Source organism: Myotis brandtii, unplaced genomic scaffold (assembly GCF_000412655.1).
Source record: "Myotis brandtii unplaced genomic scaffold, ASM41265v1 scaffold963, whole genome shotgun sequence".
Taxonomy (NCBI): domain Eukaryota; kingdom Metazoa; phylum Chordata; class Mammalia; order Chiroptera; family Vespertilionidae; genus Myotis; species Myotis brandtii.
Genome location: NW_005371986.1, coordinates 25,544 through 39,493, shown reverse-complemented (window position 1 = coordinate 39,493; position 13,950 = coordinate 25,544). Strand labels below are relative to the sequence as shown.

At 45.5% G+C, this 13,950-nt stretch overlaps 1 protein-coding gene across 1 annotated transcript; it reads right to left on the bottom strand.

Moving 5' to 3' along the window:
- Positions 1-5,350: 5,350 nt before the first annotated feature.
- Positions 5,351-5,866, bottom strand: LOC102257302 (interferon tau). Its single transcript, XM_005886201.1, has one exon. It carries the CDS (start codon positions 5,864-5,866, stop codon positions 5,351-5,353), a length of 516 nt encoding a protein of 171 aa, XP_005886263.1.
- Between the last annotated feature and the right edge of the window lie 8,084 nt (positions 5,867-13,950).

Here is a 13,950-nt window from a genome sequence, read left to right as displayed (position 1 = left end):
TGTAATGATGTTTACTTTGAATTTATATTAGTTCACACAAACACTCCATCCATGCTTTTGTTCCAGCCCTCCGGTCCAGTTTAAGAACCCATTGTGGCCCTAGAGTCAAAAAGTTTGCCCACCCCTGCTAGCGGCTGGTGAGAGAATTCATTTGCTTTTCCTTCTCCAATATAGCATGTAACATCACTGATATTAATTTTAATTATTGTTCTTTTGTGTTTTTCCCCCCACAAAATTCAAAGATACCAGAGAACAGGACTTGAGACATTCAAGTTGCAAGAGCAGTGGCGTAATTTTCAGCCTTTGCCTAGCCGGCAGTGATGGCGAACCTTTTGAGCTCGGCCTGTCAGCATTTTGAAAAACCCTAACTTAACTCTAGTGCCGTGTCACATATAGAAATTTTTTGATATTTGCAACCATAGTAAAACAAAGACTTATATTTTTGATATTTATTTTTTATATTTAAATGCCATTTAACAAAGAAAAATCAACCAAAAAAATGAGTTCGTGTGTCACCTCTGACACGCATGTCATAGGTTCGCCATCACTGGCTAGCGTTATAATAAACTATGTATGCTCTCATCTCTAATTGGCTCTCCACTTTGTCATTAGAAAAACAACTGGCCCGGTGTCAGATACAGAGTCACAAATCTAAACTCGAGCTCTGATTCATACAGCTCATAGCAATGAGACAATGGACCACATTACTTTCTAGTGCATCTGCCCTGAAGTGGCAATTACCTCCCTTTATGCTGAGATTCTTTGGAAACCCCTCACAAAGAATGATGAATGATCATTTGCTTCCTGTTTTCTCCATACATATCTGTGGGGTAGTGATTCCATTTTACTTTGAATTCCAACATTTGGCATGCAATAATTAGAGCATTTCTTTGGGTCACAAAGCAATAGTTTAGGTCCTGAGTCTTTTGTCTGCTTTTATTTAACTCCAAACCTGCTCATCCTTCTATATTTTCTAAGCATGGCTATATTCTCTCTTCTGGATGTCGGGTACATAGGCTTAAAGCTTATGACCTGCTATAGTCTGAAAGTTTGTGTCCGCATGAAATTCATATGTTAAAGTCTTAACCCCCAAAGTGGTGGTATAATGTGGTGGGGCCTTTTGGAAATACTTAGAGCATGAATGTGGAGAACCTCATGAATGGAGTTAGTGCCCTCATAGAAGAGGCCTGTGATGGGTCCCTCAGACGTCTGCCGTGGGAGGATAAAGGAGGAAGTCAGAGGTGTGCGACCCAGATGCAGGCTCTCATCAGAAACTAACCATGCTGACACCCTGATGTGAATTTCAGCCTCTACAACTGTGAGCAAAAGAGTTCTGTTTTTACAAGCTGCTCAGTCTTTGCTATTTTGTTAAAGTAGCCCAAATGAACTAAGCTATGACAGGAAGTATTTCCTCCTAAAAGATCGCCCAGATTCGGTGAAATACCCAAGGAGAAAGAAATCACTTTATCCATCCTTATTTCCTATCTAGTCCAGTCCCTATCATATCAGGAGCTCAGTCAATGTTCATGAAAAGGATAATCATGGTAATAATATGAGAAAGAATAATATCAACATATAATTCATATCTATGTTCATGTAACTCATGTCTAGGAGAGCACAATAGAGCTAAAGTTATTTTGTAAATACTTCATGGTTCTACAAGGGAAATTATGATTGAATCTGGTGTGAGCTGCTATTTTACAAAATAGCTCATTTGGTTGTGGGATATTTTCTCCAATATATATTTTCGGTATTTAGAATATCAGGATGAGAATCCTGGGCCTGGTCATAAAGGAAGACCCATTCATTATTATTTCCCTTAAGAACCTGCAAGGTGTTGCCCACTCATACTTATTTCCCTCAGGTGATGAAGAAACAACTTGGAATTTGCCATGTGCCTTGAGACCTCCACTAAGCATATGTGGCCATTTCCCAACTTTCGTCTGTACTTCTGGGAATCAACCTGAATGCTTCTTTCAAAAGGTCAATGATGCTGGGAACTCTAACCATCGACACCCATGCCTTCTCCCCCAGGTCTTAATTTCTGCAGTCACTTGCAGTGTTCTTCTTGATTTTGATTAACAAGAACATTGGTTATTTTTTTCACCAAAAAATCTTTAGTGCAAATAGGATAAAGATAAAGAGTAGTTTTATTCAATAAAGTTCTGTCCTGTTCCATTGATTAGCAGATTAGAGTCAATTTCTCAATTTCTTTGCACTTAAGTGCATCACCAGAGAAGAGGTGCAGACCAACTAATGGAGCATAAGTGATATTGCCTTGTGCACTCCTGGCCTTAAAAATACTCCATGTGATCTACCCTAATTTCCTTCCATACAACTGGGTAGAATAGACTGGAGTTCCCAGAGAAATGTGGATGCTTTGGAAGTACTTCCGGACGAGAATTCCCAAATTGGGACAAGCCCCATTTTCCTCTTCTCTTTGCTGCAGGTGCTTGAAAAAAGGGTGCATTTTGGGAAAGGGCGCTTTGGGGGGAAGCCTGCACTTTGGAAAGGGCTGTGTTGTGAAATGGCTATATTATAGGGGAGACACTGCTTTTAGGGAAATGCAGACTTGGCAGCCTTCTTTCTGTATCAGGCTGATCTCAGAGTAGGAAAGTGGTCAAGGACACACCAAGCAACTTTCTGCTGCTTTTATAGTGAATGAACCAACTTCCATTTGAAACGGAATTTTTGGACTGGAACCCGGATTCTTTGTCCGCCAGAATTGAAGAATGAATACACGGACCAAAGGTGGTATAGCAAAGGTGGAGATTTATTAAAGAACAAGTACAGACTCCCAGGTGGGGAGGGGGAAAGGCCCCACTGAGTTCCTTTTCCCTATGGCTTATAAAGGCTGCAGATCCTGGTGCCTTGATATCCCCTCTGATTGGTCACTATGCCCTTGGACTGGTTACTATAATAACTCCTGGGCTCAAAAGTTGAACCTCACATCCCCCCCCTTCCTTATTGTTTTCCTGTTCCCCCTGGGCTTTCTTCTTCTTCTGGATGAAGGGCTTCCTTCTTTTTATTTTGTAAATATAGACCTTTTGCTGTTCCCAGCTCCTTCATTCTATGGAAATGTACCTGTTGCAGCTTTTCAGCTCCCCTATCATATGGAAATATACCTTCTGCTGCTCTGTAGCCCTCTGCTTCCAACACGGTCCCTTTAATTTACAAAAATTTTTAAATTTCCTAAACCTGTAGTATTTTACCCCTAAATTTCCTGTTTCACATTCAGCAGCAAGGGTTGAGGAAGAAGGAGTCACAGGAAGGCAGTCAGGGGGACTTTTCTGAGGCTGCGTTTTGGGAAAGGCTGCATTTGGGGAAAGTTGCCTTTTGGAAAAGGCTATCATGGGGATAGGCTGCCATTGGAGAAAGGCTGGGCTTTGGGACACAATGCCATTTTGGAGGGGCTGCATTTTGAAAAAGTGTGCTTTTTGGGCAAAGGTTGCGTTTTAGAAAAGGCTGCGTTTTGAGAAAAGCTGTAGTTTGGAAAGGCTGGGTTTGGGTAAAGTCTGCGGTATGGGGAGGACTACGTGTTGAGAAAGGCTTCGTTTTGAGAAAGGCTGCACTTGGGGAAAGGCTGGGTTTGGGACACGCTTCCCGTACTTCCGGACGAGAATTCCCAAATTGGGACAAGCCCCATTTTCCTCTTCTCTCTGCTGCAGGTGCTTGAAAAAAGGGTGCAGCTCCTTCATTCTAGCTTTGGGGGGAAGCCTGCGTTTTGGGAAAGGCTGCACTTTGGAAAGGGCTGTGTTGTGAAATGGCTATATTATAGGGGAGACACTGCTTTTAGGGAAATGCAGACTTGGCAGCCTTCTTTCTGTATCAGGCTGATCTCAGAGTAGGAAAGTGGTCAAGGACACACCAAGCAACTTTCTGCTGCTTTTATAGTGAATGAACCAACTTCCATTCAGCAGCCATGACTGAGGGAGAAGGAGTCACAGGCAGGCGGTCAGGTGGACTTTTGTGAGTCTGAGTTTTGGGAAAAGCTGCCTTTTGGAGAAAGGCTGGGCTTAGGGGAAAGGCTGCATTTTGAAAAAGGGTGCGTTTTGGGGAAAGGCTTCGTTTTGGGAAAAGCTGCCTTTTGGGGAAAGGCTGGGCTTTGGGGAATGGCTGCGTTTTGAGAAAAGCTGTAATTTGGAAAAGGCTGCGTTTTGGAAAAGTCTTTGGTAGGAGAATGGCTGCATGTTGAGAAAGTCTTCCTTTTGGGTTAGGCAGCCTTTGGAGAAAGGCTGGGCTTTGGGACACATGCCATTTGGGAGGGGCTGCATTTTGAAAAAGAGTGCTTTTTGGGCAAAGGTTGCGTTTTAGAAAAGGCTGCGTCTTGAGAAAAGCTGTAGTTTGGAAAAGGCTGGGTTTGGGTAAAGTCTGCGGTATGGGGAAGGGATGCATGTTGAGAAAGGCTTCCTTTGGGGAAAGGCTGGCGTTTGGGGACAAAGGGCTGCGTTTAGGAAAAGGCTGTGATAGAATAAAAGATACATTTAGAGAAAGCCTGCTTCCCTCGGGGCACCTGTGTGGAGCGGACTGCAGGTCCCAGGGAAATTTGGCGACACATGTTGAATATGGTACAGTGTCCAAGGAGAAGGTGCCCATGCGCATCAGTCACCGTTTACATGAGAGCCAAACAGAAGAGCCCTCTGACCAGGAGAGCTTGCCTTGTGCTCTTACCAGGGGTGGGCAAACTTTTTGACTCGAGGGCCACAATGGGTTCTTAAACTGGACCGGAGGGCCAGAACAAAAGCATGGATGGAGTGTTTGTGTGAACTAATATAAATTCAAAGTAAACATCATTACATAAAAGGGTACGGTCTTTTTTTTTTTAGTTTTATTCATTTCAAACGGGCCGGATCCGGCCCACGGGCCGTAGTTTGCCCCCGGCTGTCTTAGACGGATGAACAGTAAATTCTATAATGACCACGGTCTGGATAGTTTTCTGTGGATCAGTTACAAGAGCCAGCATGAACTTAACTGGCAAATGTCTTTAACAAAACAGAATCCTGAAGAACCCTTCCATTAATAAAAAATTGGAATGTTCGGTTTGGAAAGAGCCACCAGCCCCTACCTCCTCCTCCACCACCCTCCCCCCAAATTAAACACACAAACAATTATGTCATAAAATTGTTTATTTAAAAAAATAGAGCATGTACCTCTCCCTAAACATCATTTTGTCAACTCGTGGTGTACAAGGTATTTTTAAAAAGGCCCCTGGATTTCGGTGTCAGGTATTTCTCCGCTGGTGCAGAAATGTGCGTGGAGATTGCTTTGGGCTGAGCAAACGATGCAGGTGAAGAGCGAGAGTCACCAGAAGGATTTCCTTCTGCATTTGTTGACTTTCCTTTGAGGATTGCTACAGGATCAGAAGGCGGACTGTCACTTCCACTCTAACGACCTCCCAGGCACAGGAGCTGTATTTCTTCTGTCTCAGGTAGTTATGGATGCTTTGGAAGTACTTTGGGACGAGAATTCCCAAATTGGGACAAGCCTGGATTTCTCCTTCCCTCTGCTCCAGGTGCTCCAGGCTGTGATGGAGGCTGGACAGTAGTTGAGACAGGAGGGTGTGGTCCCATGCAGCCAGGCTGCGCTGTGCTCCGAAGAGGTGGAAGATCTGCAAGAGCATCAGATGTTGGAAGCAGGTGTGTTGTGTCTTCTTCATTTGGGTGATTGTTTGTAAATTCCAAGGGAATTTGAAGTCGTTTCTGTCACCCAGGCATAAGTGAGGGGGGGTCCTTTGCAGTTGCCTCAAAAGATTGAAGATTCTCAGGTTGTCTCCTCTATGGACATAAAGTACGTCCTCCTCAAGAGAAGCAGCAGGGATGGAGCAGAGCGTCACCCCTGCCACCAGCCACAGAGAGATCTGGGCCATTGAGAGTTCCAGGGGGAATCTCAGGCAGGATGAGCAGCAGCAACTCATCTTCTTGGGGGCCCTGGAAAGCGCGATTCTCTGGCTGGCCGCAAGGGGGCGAGCAGGTGGCCTTTTCTGATGCTGCCTTTCTGAAGAGCAGTCTTGGGAGCCTTCCTTTCCCATCAGTCTGGTCTCAGAGTAACAGAGCATTCTGAGCCCTACTAAGCGACTTTCTGCTTCTGTTATAGTGCGTTCTGCATTGTGAGAAAGGGTGCTTGAATATCGGGTGCGTTTTGGTAAAGACGACTTTTGGGGGAAGGCTCCTTTTGGGCACAGACTGTGTTTGTGAAGGACTGCCTTTTGAAAAAGGGGTGCGCTTTGGTAAAGGCAACTTTGGGGGAAAGGCTGGGTTTTGGAAGGGCTGCGTTTTTGCAAGGACCTTATTTTGGGAAAGGCTGCTTTTAGGGGAAAGGCTGCTTTTGGAGAAAGGCTGTGTTTTGGAAAGGCTGCGATTTTCCAAGAACTGTGTTTTGGAGAAAGGCTGGGTTTTGGGACAGGGTGCTGCCATCTGCGAAGGACTGCATTTTGAGAAAGGGTGCTTGGAAAAGCGTGCGTTTGGGGAAGGGCTGCGTTTTGGTCAAGTCTGCAGTATGGGAAGGGCTGCATGTTGAGAAAGGCTGCGTTTGGGGAAAAATCTGGGTTTGAGACAGGCTGCCATTTGGGAAGGGCTGCGTGTGGGAAAAGGCTAAGATGGGGAATGGGCTGCGATTTAAGAAAAGCTGCGTTTGGGTCAGGCTCCAAATTGGAATCAGCTGCGTTTTGCAAAAGGCTGCCTGCCTTTGGGGAAAGGCTGCACTTTGGGAAACACTGTATGGGGAGTATTCTCTTGGGAAAGTCTGCCCCTGGGGAATGGGTGTGTTTGGAATAGGGTGCGTTTTGTGAGAGGCGCTGAACCTAGGCACAAGGAGCTGGCAGGTGGTCTTTTCTGCGTTTTGGGAAAGGCTGCTTTTGGGGACAGGCTCCCTTTGGGCACAGGCTGTGTTTTGTGAAGGGCTGTGTTTTGGAAAAGGGTGCATTTGGTAAGGGCAGTTTTTGGGGAAAGGCTGAGTTTGTGGACAGGTTGCCCTTTGGCAAGGGCTGTGTTGAGGAGAAGACTGCCATAGAAGAACAGGTGTGTTTAGAGAAAGGCTGCGTTTAGAAAAATGGTGCGTTTTGGGGAAAGGCTGCGTTTTGAAAAAGGGTGCGTTTTGGGGAAAGGTTGCGTTTTGAAAAAGGGTGCGTTTTGGAGAAAGGCTGCGTTTTGAAAAAGGTTGCATTTGGGAAAGGCTTCTTTTTGAAAAGGGGTCCGTTTTGGGGAAAGGTTGAGTTTTGAAAAAGAGTTTGTTTTGGGGAAAGGCTGTGTTTTGAAAAATGGTGCTTTTGGGGGATAGGCAGTGTTTTGAAAAAGGGTGCGTTTGGGGGAAAGGCTGCACATTGCAAAAGGGTGCTTTTGGGGGACATGCTGCATTTGGAAAAGGCTGCGTTTTGAAAAAGGTTGCGTTTGGGGAAAGGTTGCGTTTTGAAAAAGGGTGCGTTTGGGGGAAAGGCTGCACTTTGCAAAAGGGTGCATTTGGGGGACATGCTGCATTTTGAAAAAGGGTGCGTTTTGAAAAAGAGTGGGTTTTGGGGAAAGGCTTCTTTTTGAAAAAGTGTGCTTTTTGTGGAAAGGCTACATTTTGAAAAAGGGTGCGTTTGGGGAATGGCTGTGTTTTGAAAAAGGGTGCATTTTGGGGAAAGGCTGTGTTTTGAAAAAGGGTGTGTTTTGAATAGGGTGCGTTTGGGGGAAAGGCTGCATTCTGACAAAACGTGCGATTGGATGAAAGCTGCGTTTTGCAAAAGGCTGCCGGCCTTTGGGGAAAGGCTGCACTTTGGGAAACACAATATGGGGAGTATTCTCTTGGGAAAGTGTGCGGTTGGGTGCGTTATGGAATAGGGTGTGTTTTGGGAAAGGCTGCTTTTGGGCAAAGGCTGTGTTATGTGAAGGGCTGCGTTTTGAAAAAGTGTGCTTTTTGTGGAAAGGCTACATTTTGAAAAAGGGTGCGTTTGGGGAATGGCTGTGTTTTGAAAAAGGGTGCATTTTGGGGAAAGGCTATGTTTTGAAAAAGGGTGCGTTTGGTAAAGGCAGCTTTTGGGGAAAGGCTGGGTTTGGGACAGGCTGCCCTTTGGCAAGGGCTGGGTTGAGGAGGAGGCTGCCATAGAAGAACAGGTGTGTTTAGAGGAAGGCTGCGTTTTGTAGTTTGGAAGGGCTGCGTTTTGGGGGACGTTTGCCTTTTGGAAAAGGCTATCATTGGGGATAGGCTGCATTTTGGGAAAGGCTGTGTTTTGGGAAGGGCTGTATTAGGGGACAGATTTGGGGGAAATGCACACTTGGGAGCCTTCTGTTTGAATCAGTGTGATCTCAGAGTAGAAACGTGGCCCAGTCCCCACAGAGGAACTTTGTGCTGCTTTAGTGTTGAGTGAAAAGGCCTCCATAGGCATCTATGACTGCTGAGGACAGAGCTCTCCCTGGGCCTCGCCTGGGGCATAATCCTGAGGAAGCCAGCACCGACCTGGGCCTTTTCTGAGCTCTCCCAGGAGTTTGGGGCTTTCCTTTGACACAGAAACTCCAGCGAGGCCATTTCTACCAAGAATCCCTTTGCTGAGGGATCAGAGGCTGGAGTCAGAGCGTGTTGGGTCGTTTTCACGGATTAAGGAGGGTTTCTGCAGGAGATGCCCACAGATTCAGAGCCAGGAACGTGGGAACCACAGGCTGCGCTGCTGGGGACGCCCTGGACTTGAGTTGGGGGTGTGGTCTTCTGGGGTCACCAGGCCCAAGAGAGCCAGCAGGGATGGAGCAGAGCATCACCCCTGCCACCAGCCACAGAGATGTGGGCTATATTGAGGATCCAGTGGTTCAGGGGACTACCGCCAGAGGGCGTCCCGGGCACAACTAGCAGACACTTCCCTTCTTGAGTTGTGAAGAAGCAGGCAAGCAGTTGCCCTTTTCTGATGCTGAGTTTTGGGAAAAGCTGCATTTGAAAAAGGGTGCGTTTGGGGTTTTAGAAAAGGCTGCGTTTTGAGAAAAGCTGTAGTTTGGAAAGGCTGCGTTTGGGTAAAGTGCGGTATGGGGAGGGCTGCATGTTGGGAAAGGCTTCGTTTTGGGGAAAGGCTGCACTTTGAGAAAGGCTGGGCTTGGGACACGCTGCCACTTGGGAAGGGCTGCGTTTTGGAAAAGCTGCACTTTTGCGTTTTGGGAAAGGCCGCTTTGGGGGAAAGCCTGCGTTTTGGGAAAGGCTGCACTTTGGAAAGGGCTGCGTTGTGAAATGGCTATATTGTAGGGGAGACACTGCCTTTGGTGAAATGCAGGCTTGGCAGCCTTCTCTCTGTATCAGGCTGATCTCAGAGTAGGAAAAGTGGTCAAGGACACACCAAGCAACTTTCTGCTGCTTTTCTAGTGAATGAACCAGCTGCCCTTCAGCAACCATGACTGAGGGAGAAGGAGTCACAGGCAGGCGGTCAGGTGGACTTTTCTGAGGCTGCGTTTTGGGAAAGTCTGCCTTTTGGGAAAGGGCTGCTTTAGTTGAAAGGCTGGGCTTTGGAAAAGGCTGCGTTTTGGTAAAATCTTTGGTAGGAGAATGGCTGCGTGTTAAGAAAGGCTTCTTTTTGAGAAAGGCTGCGTTTTGGGAAAGGCTGCATTGGGGGAAAGTTTGCCTTTTGGAAAAGGCTATCATGAGGATAGGCTGCCTTTGGGGAAAGCTGGATTTTGGGACAGGCTGCCATTTGGAAGGGCTGCCTGTTAGGTCGCTGAAGGAGGACCTCAGGAGGCCAGAGTGGTGATGGATTAAGAATTTATTCGATCATCCGCACACCAGGTGGCTGAGCCTGGATGGCTCCAGCCCCCAGTGAAGGGGGTCAGTGGCTTTTAAAGGACTTTTGGCAGGCTTTTTTTCTGGGTGGAGACTTCTTTATGCATACCCGGAGGGGAGAGAATGAAATGTTGTCACTACAAGTGAAATGTGGTCTTCAGCAAAGGGAATGTCCATAGTGAAATGACCTGAAAAGCCAGTTCCCTGGGAAGGGGTATTAAATCAATTGCTCGATCAAACTTAACATTCCAGCCTTTTTGTTTTATGGAATAGGAACAAAGGTCATATCTTGTGTAATGACTTCCTGCTGAGGGGGGATGAGATCACAAGGGAATGGACTTCGATAGTGGTGGACTGGATAGTGGTGGACTGGATAGTGGTGGACTGGATAGTGGTGGACTGGACGAGGGGTGCAGCAGCATGATTTCCCCAAGAGACTGGTTGGTGAAGGCTCAAAAAACGGTCCTGTTGAGTGACGTGGGAGGTAAAAGCTGGTCCTGAGGCTGCCACAACGTCATTTGTCTAGTTTTGCTGCTTTTCTGGGCCTGGAGCTAAAATACAACTGAGGCCTAGCTGTTATCTTTAGAGGGGAAAAGATCAGGGGTCTTAGTTGCCTGACTAGTGATATGAAAGAGGAGAATAGGTTACCCTGGGTTTGAGGTTCCTGTTTTTTTCAGTTTTGCCCCTTGCTGGGAATCCACAAGTTTCTTGTACGTCCTGAGACAGGGTTTCAAAATAGGTAGAGCAGTGGTTAAGTCCTGATGGCAGTTCCAACCCCTGCTGTGATGCCCAGGGTTATTAGGAGAAAGGGCTTTTCATTTGTGTCAGATCTGATGGGTTACGGAGACAGGTAAAGACTGATTGTTGGGGGCTACATCTACATTGGGTGAGAGACAAGAGCACAGGTTCCTGTCCAGCTGATGGGGAGACAGATGTATGTGTTTTCCCCACAGAGGAAGAAAAATCCCTGATCATGGAGACAAGCTGAAAGGTGTAAGGAGAAGAAGTGGACTAAAGGGTATGAGATTCCCTTTCCCAGTTCCATGCTCCAAGCTGAGAGGGTAGTCGCCATGGCACTACCAATAAGGAGTGACAGATGAGTGGTTGAGTGTGTATTGCAGTGAAAGTGGGAGGGAATGCCAGAATGGGCTGTTATCCAAGGGAAAAGAGAAAGGGAAGGAAAGGAGCAGTTGAAGCCAGGCACCTGGATGGTTGGGTAAGAAGTAGACAGACTAGACTGGCTGTGATCAATTAGTTGTAAGACACCACTGCACTTGGACCAGCCAAATTTAGCACTTTAAATTTCCTGAGGTTATAGCTCCCGTCCACTAGCTGAAGCTGAGAGGGTAGTCGCCATGGCACTACCAATAAGGAGTGACAGATGAGTGGTTGAGTGTGTATTGCAGTGAAAGTGGGAGGGAATGCCAGAATGGGCTGTTATCCAAGGGAAAAGAGAAAGGGAAGGAAAGGAGCAGTTGAAGCCAGGCACCTGGATGGTTGGGTAAGAAGTAGACAGACTAGACTGGCTGTGATCAATTAGTTGTAAGACACCACTGCACTTGGACCAGCCAAATTTAGCACTTTAAATTTCCTGAGGTTATAGCTCCCGTCCACTAGCTGGGCAAACTGCGGCTCTCGAGCCACATGCGGCTCTTTGGCCCCTTGAGTGTGGCTCTTCCTAAGCCTTAGGAGTACCCTAATTAAGTTAATAACAATGTACCTACCTATATAGTTTAAGTTTAAAAAATTTGGCTCTCAAAAGAAATTTCAGTCGTTGTACTGTTGATATTTGGCTCTGTTGACTAATGAGTTTGCCGACCACTGCGCTAGCTTAACTTCTTATTTTTACTGAACCTTAATCCTTACTGTTTTTACTTTTAAGCCTTAACTTACTTTTACTTTCTTTCAAACAGAGCAACCAACTTGTTTGTCTTCCAGAAAAACAGGTAGGAGAGAGACATATTGCAATGCATACATCTCAAGTAAAAGTAACTTTCTTTTTCACTTATGGTGTCTCATTAATGGTGAGATTTAACGCTTGAATAATAACTTTTAGCTTACTTGGTGAATAGTAGTGGAAGAGATTTTTAAATTTCTTCTTTTTAAGCTTAAATTTACTTCTGAACAGCATTCTTTTTTGTTAGTGCTCATTTGCATATATATGCAAATTTTACTTTGGATTTTACTAGAACCAGTTGCTCATAAAATATTGGCTTCTCATATGAATGAGTTTATATGAGACCTCGATTATATTGTGAAAAGCTAACTTTTCAAGTAATTAAAGTGTGCTCCTTTATTGAAAAGCAAAGTAAGCAAACCTACATTTGACCCATGAAGTACAGATGTCCTCCCCGCCCCCCAGCCAATCTGAAAAGCAGGCTGAGTGGGGGTCTGAGGCATTATGTATGCTCCTGTCTTAAAATTCTGCTGCTGAATATTCTGGTTTAGCTTAAGAAGTATCCAGCAACCTTGTTCTGCCAGGCTTGGAGACTGAAACCTCACTTTCTTGCTCAGAGTAAAATGACCCTTTTACAATTCTTGCAAATAGTTAACTTTAGAACTTCTTTCTTTCTTTCAACATTTCTCTTTTCCTTCTCATCACATACACGACCTTCACAAATTTCACACTTTCAAATTAGCCTTCAGACCTTTCTTTCTATGTCCTTCAAAAATGCATAACCATGCCTCAGACCTTCTATTAACTATTTCTACTCTATTATTCTTTCTTTCTGTCATACCTTCAGCAACTTGTACAAACCTTTTCTTTCTTTTTTCTTTAAAATGTATTAGAATTCTTCACTCTTAGAAACCTTAATTTTCCAATGATAACCAAAAAGTAAACAGCCAACATTTCTCAGATTGACACTTATCAACACACTTTAAGCACACTCTTATTTTCAAGAAAATATACATTCAACAAAGTACAAGAGACCTTCTGTCATAAAAACTAAGAGCAGGCAAATTAAAACATGTCTAGTAATCAATGTTTCAGTATTGTATGCTATTTTAAAATATTTAGATATTTATCATTTAACTCAGCAATGCTCCAAAGTCTTTAAGTTAATAAAGACTTTGGAAATTTATGTATAGGTATAAGAGGCTGGAGGAAAGGCAGGGGGAGGCCTGTTCCCAGGCCTCTAGCCCAGAGGTTCTCAACCTGTGGGTCACCACCCCTTTGGGGGTCGAACGACCCTTTCACAGGGGTCTAAGACCATCGGAAAACACATATATAATTACATATTGTTTACAGTAGCAAAATTACAGTTATGAAGTAGCAACGACAATAATTTTATGGTTGGGGGTCACCACAACATGAGGAACTGTATTAAAGGGTCACGGCATTAGGAAGGTTGAGAACCACTGCTCTAGCCACTTGGATTCGAAACTGCAGGATTTTTCCCTAGAGATAACATGCCAAGGTTTGGAAGATAATGAGCTCAGCTTCTGATAATAGGCAGACTATTAAGTAAGCATGTGCAGTAAAGAAAGTTGTTCTTTGGGAAAGGTGGGGTGGGGGCAGGGGTGAGAAGGCGCTGAGGTCAGAGCAGTTTTCAGAGCATTAAAGGGGTGAGAATGTTGGTCTTGGGATCTAAAGGCTCAATGAGGGGTCCCTTTGTCATGTCATGTCATAGAGGAGCTTTGCAAGAAGACTAAAATTGTGAACCCGGAGGCGAGAGTACGCAGTGAGCCTGAGAAAGGAGAAAATTTCTTGTTCAGAGAAAGGGACAGTCATGGAGAAGCTAAGGAGATAAGGCGTTTACAGTCCAAGGAATGGCATGGCTTTGTGGGGTGAGAGAGTGAAACTGAGGTAGTTGACTATCGTTTGGGACAACTGGGTTTTATGAGGAAATGCATGGTAGCCCTGGCCGGGCACTGAGGTAGAATGAGAAAAGAATGAATAGGGGTATTTAGTAAGATGCAGTGTAGAGGTGAGGTGGCTAATGGCTGTGAGACTAATCTGTCAACCCCCATAATAGAGACTGAGGAGTGTACAAGGGTCCCAGCGAGTTTGGAGAGGGCCGAACAAGTGGCCCCAGTATCTGTTAAAAAAAAGAGATCAGCCCTAACCAGTTTGGCTCAGTGGATAGAGCGTCGGCCTGCAGACTGAGGGGTCCCAGGTTCGATTCCGGTCAAGGGCATGTACCTTGGTTGCGGGCACATCCCCAGTGGGGAGTGTGCAGGAGGCAACTGATCGATGCTTCTCTCTCATCGATGTTTCTA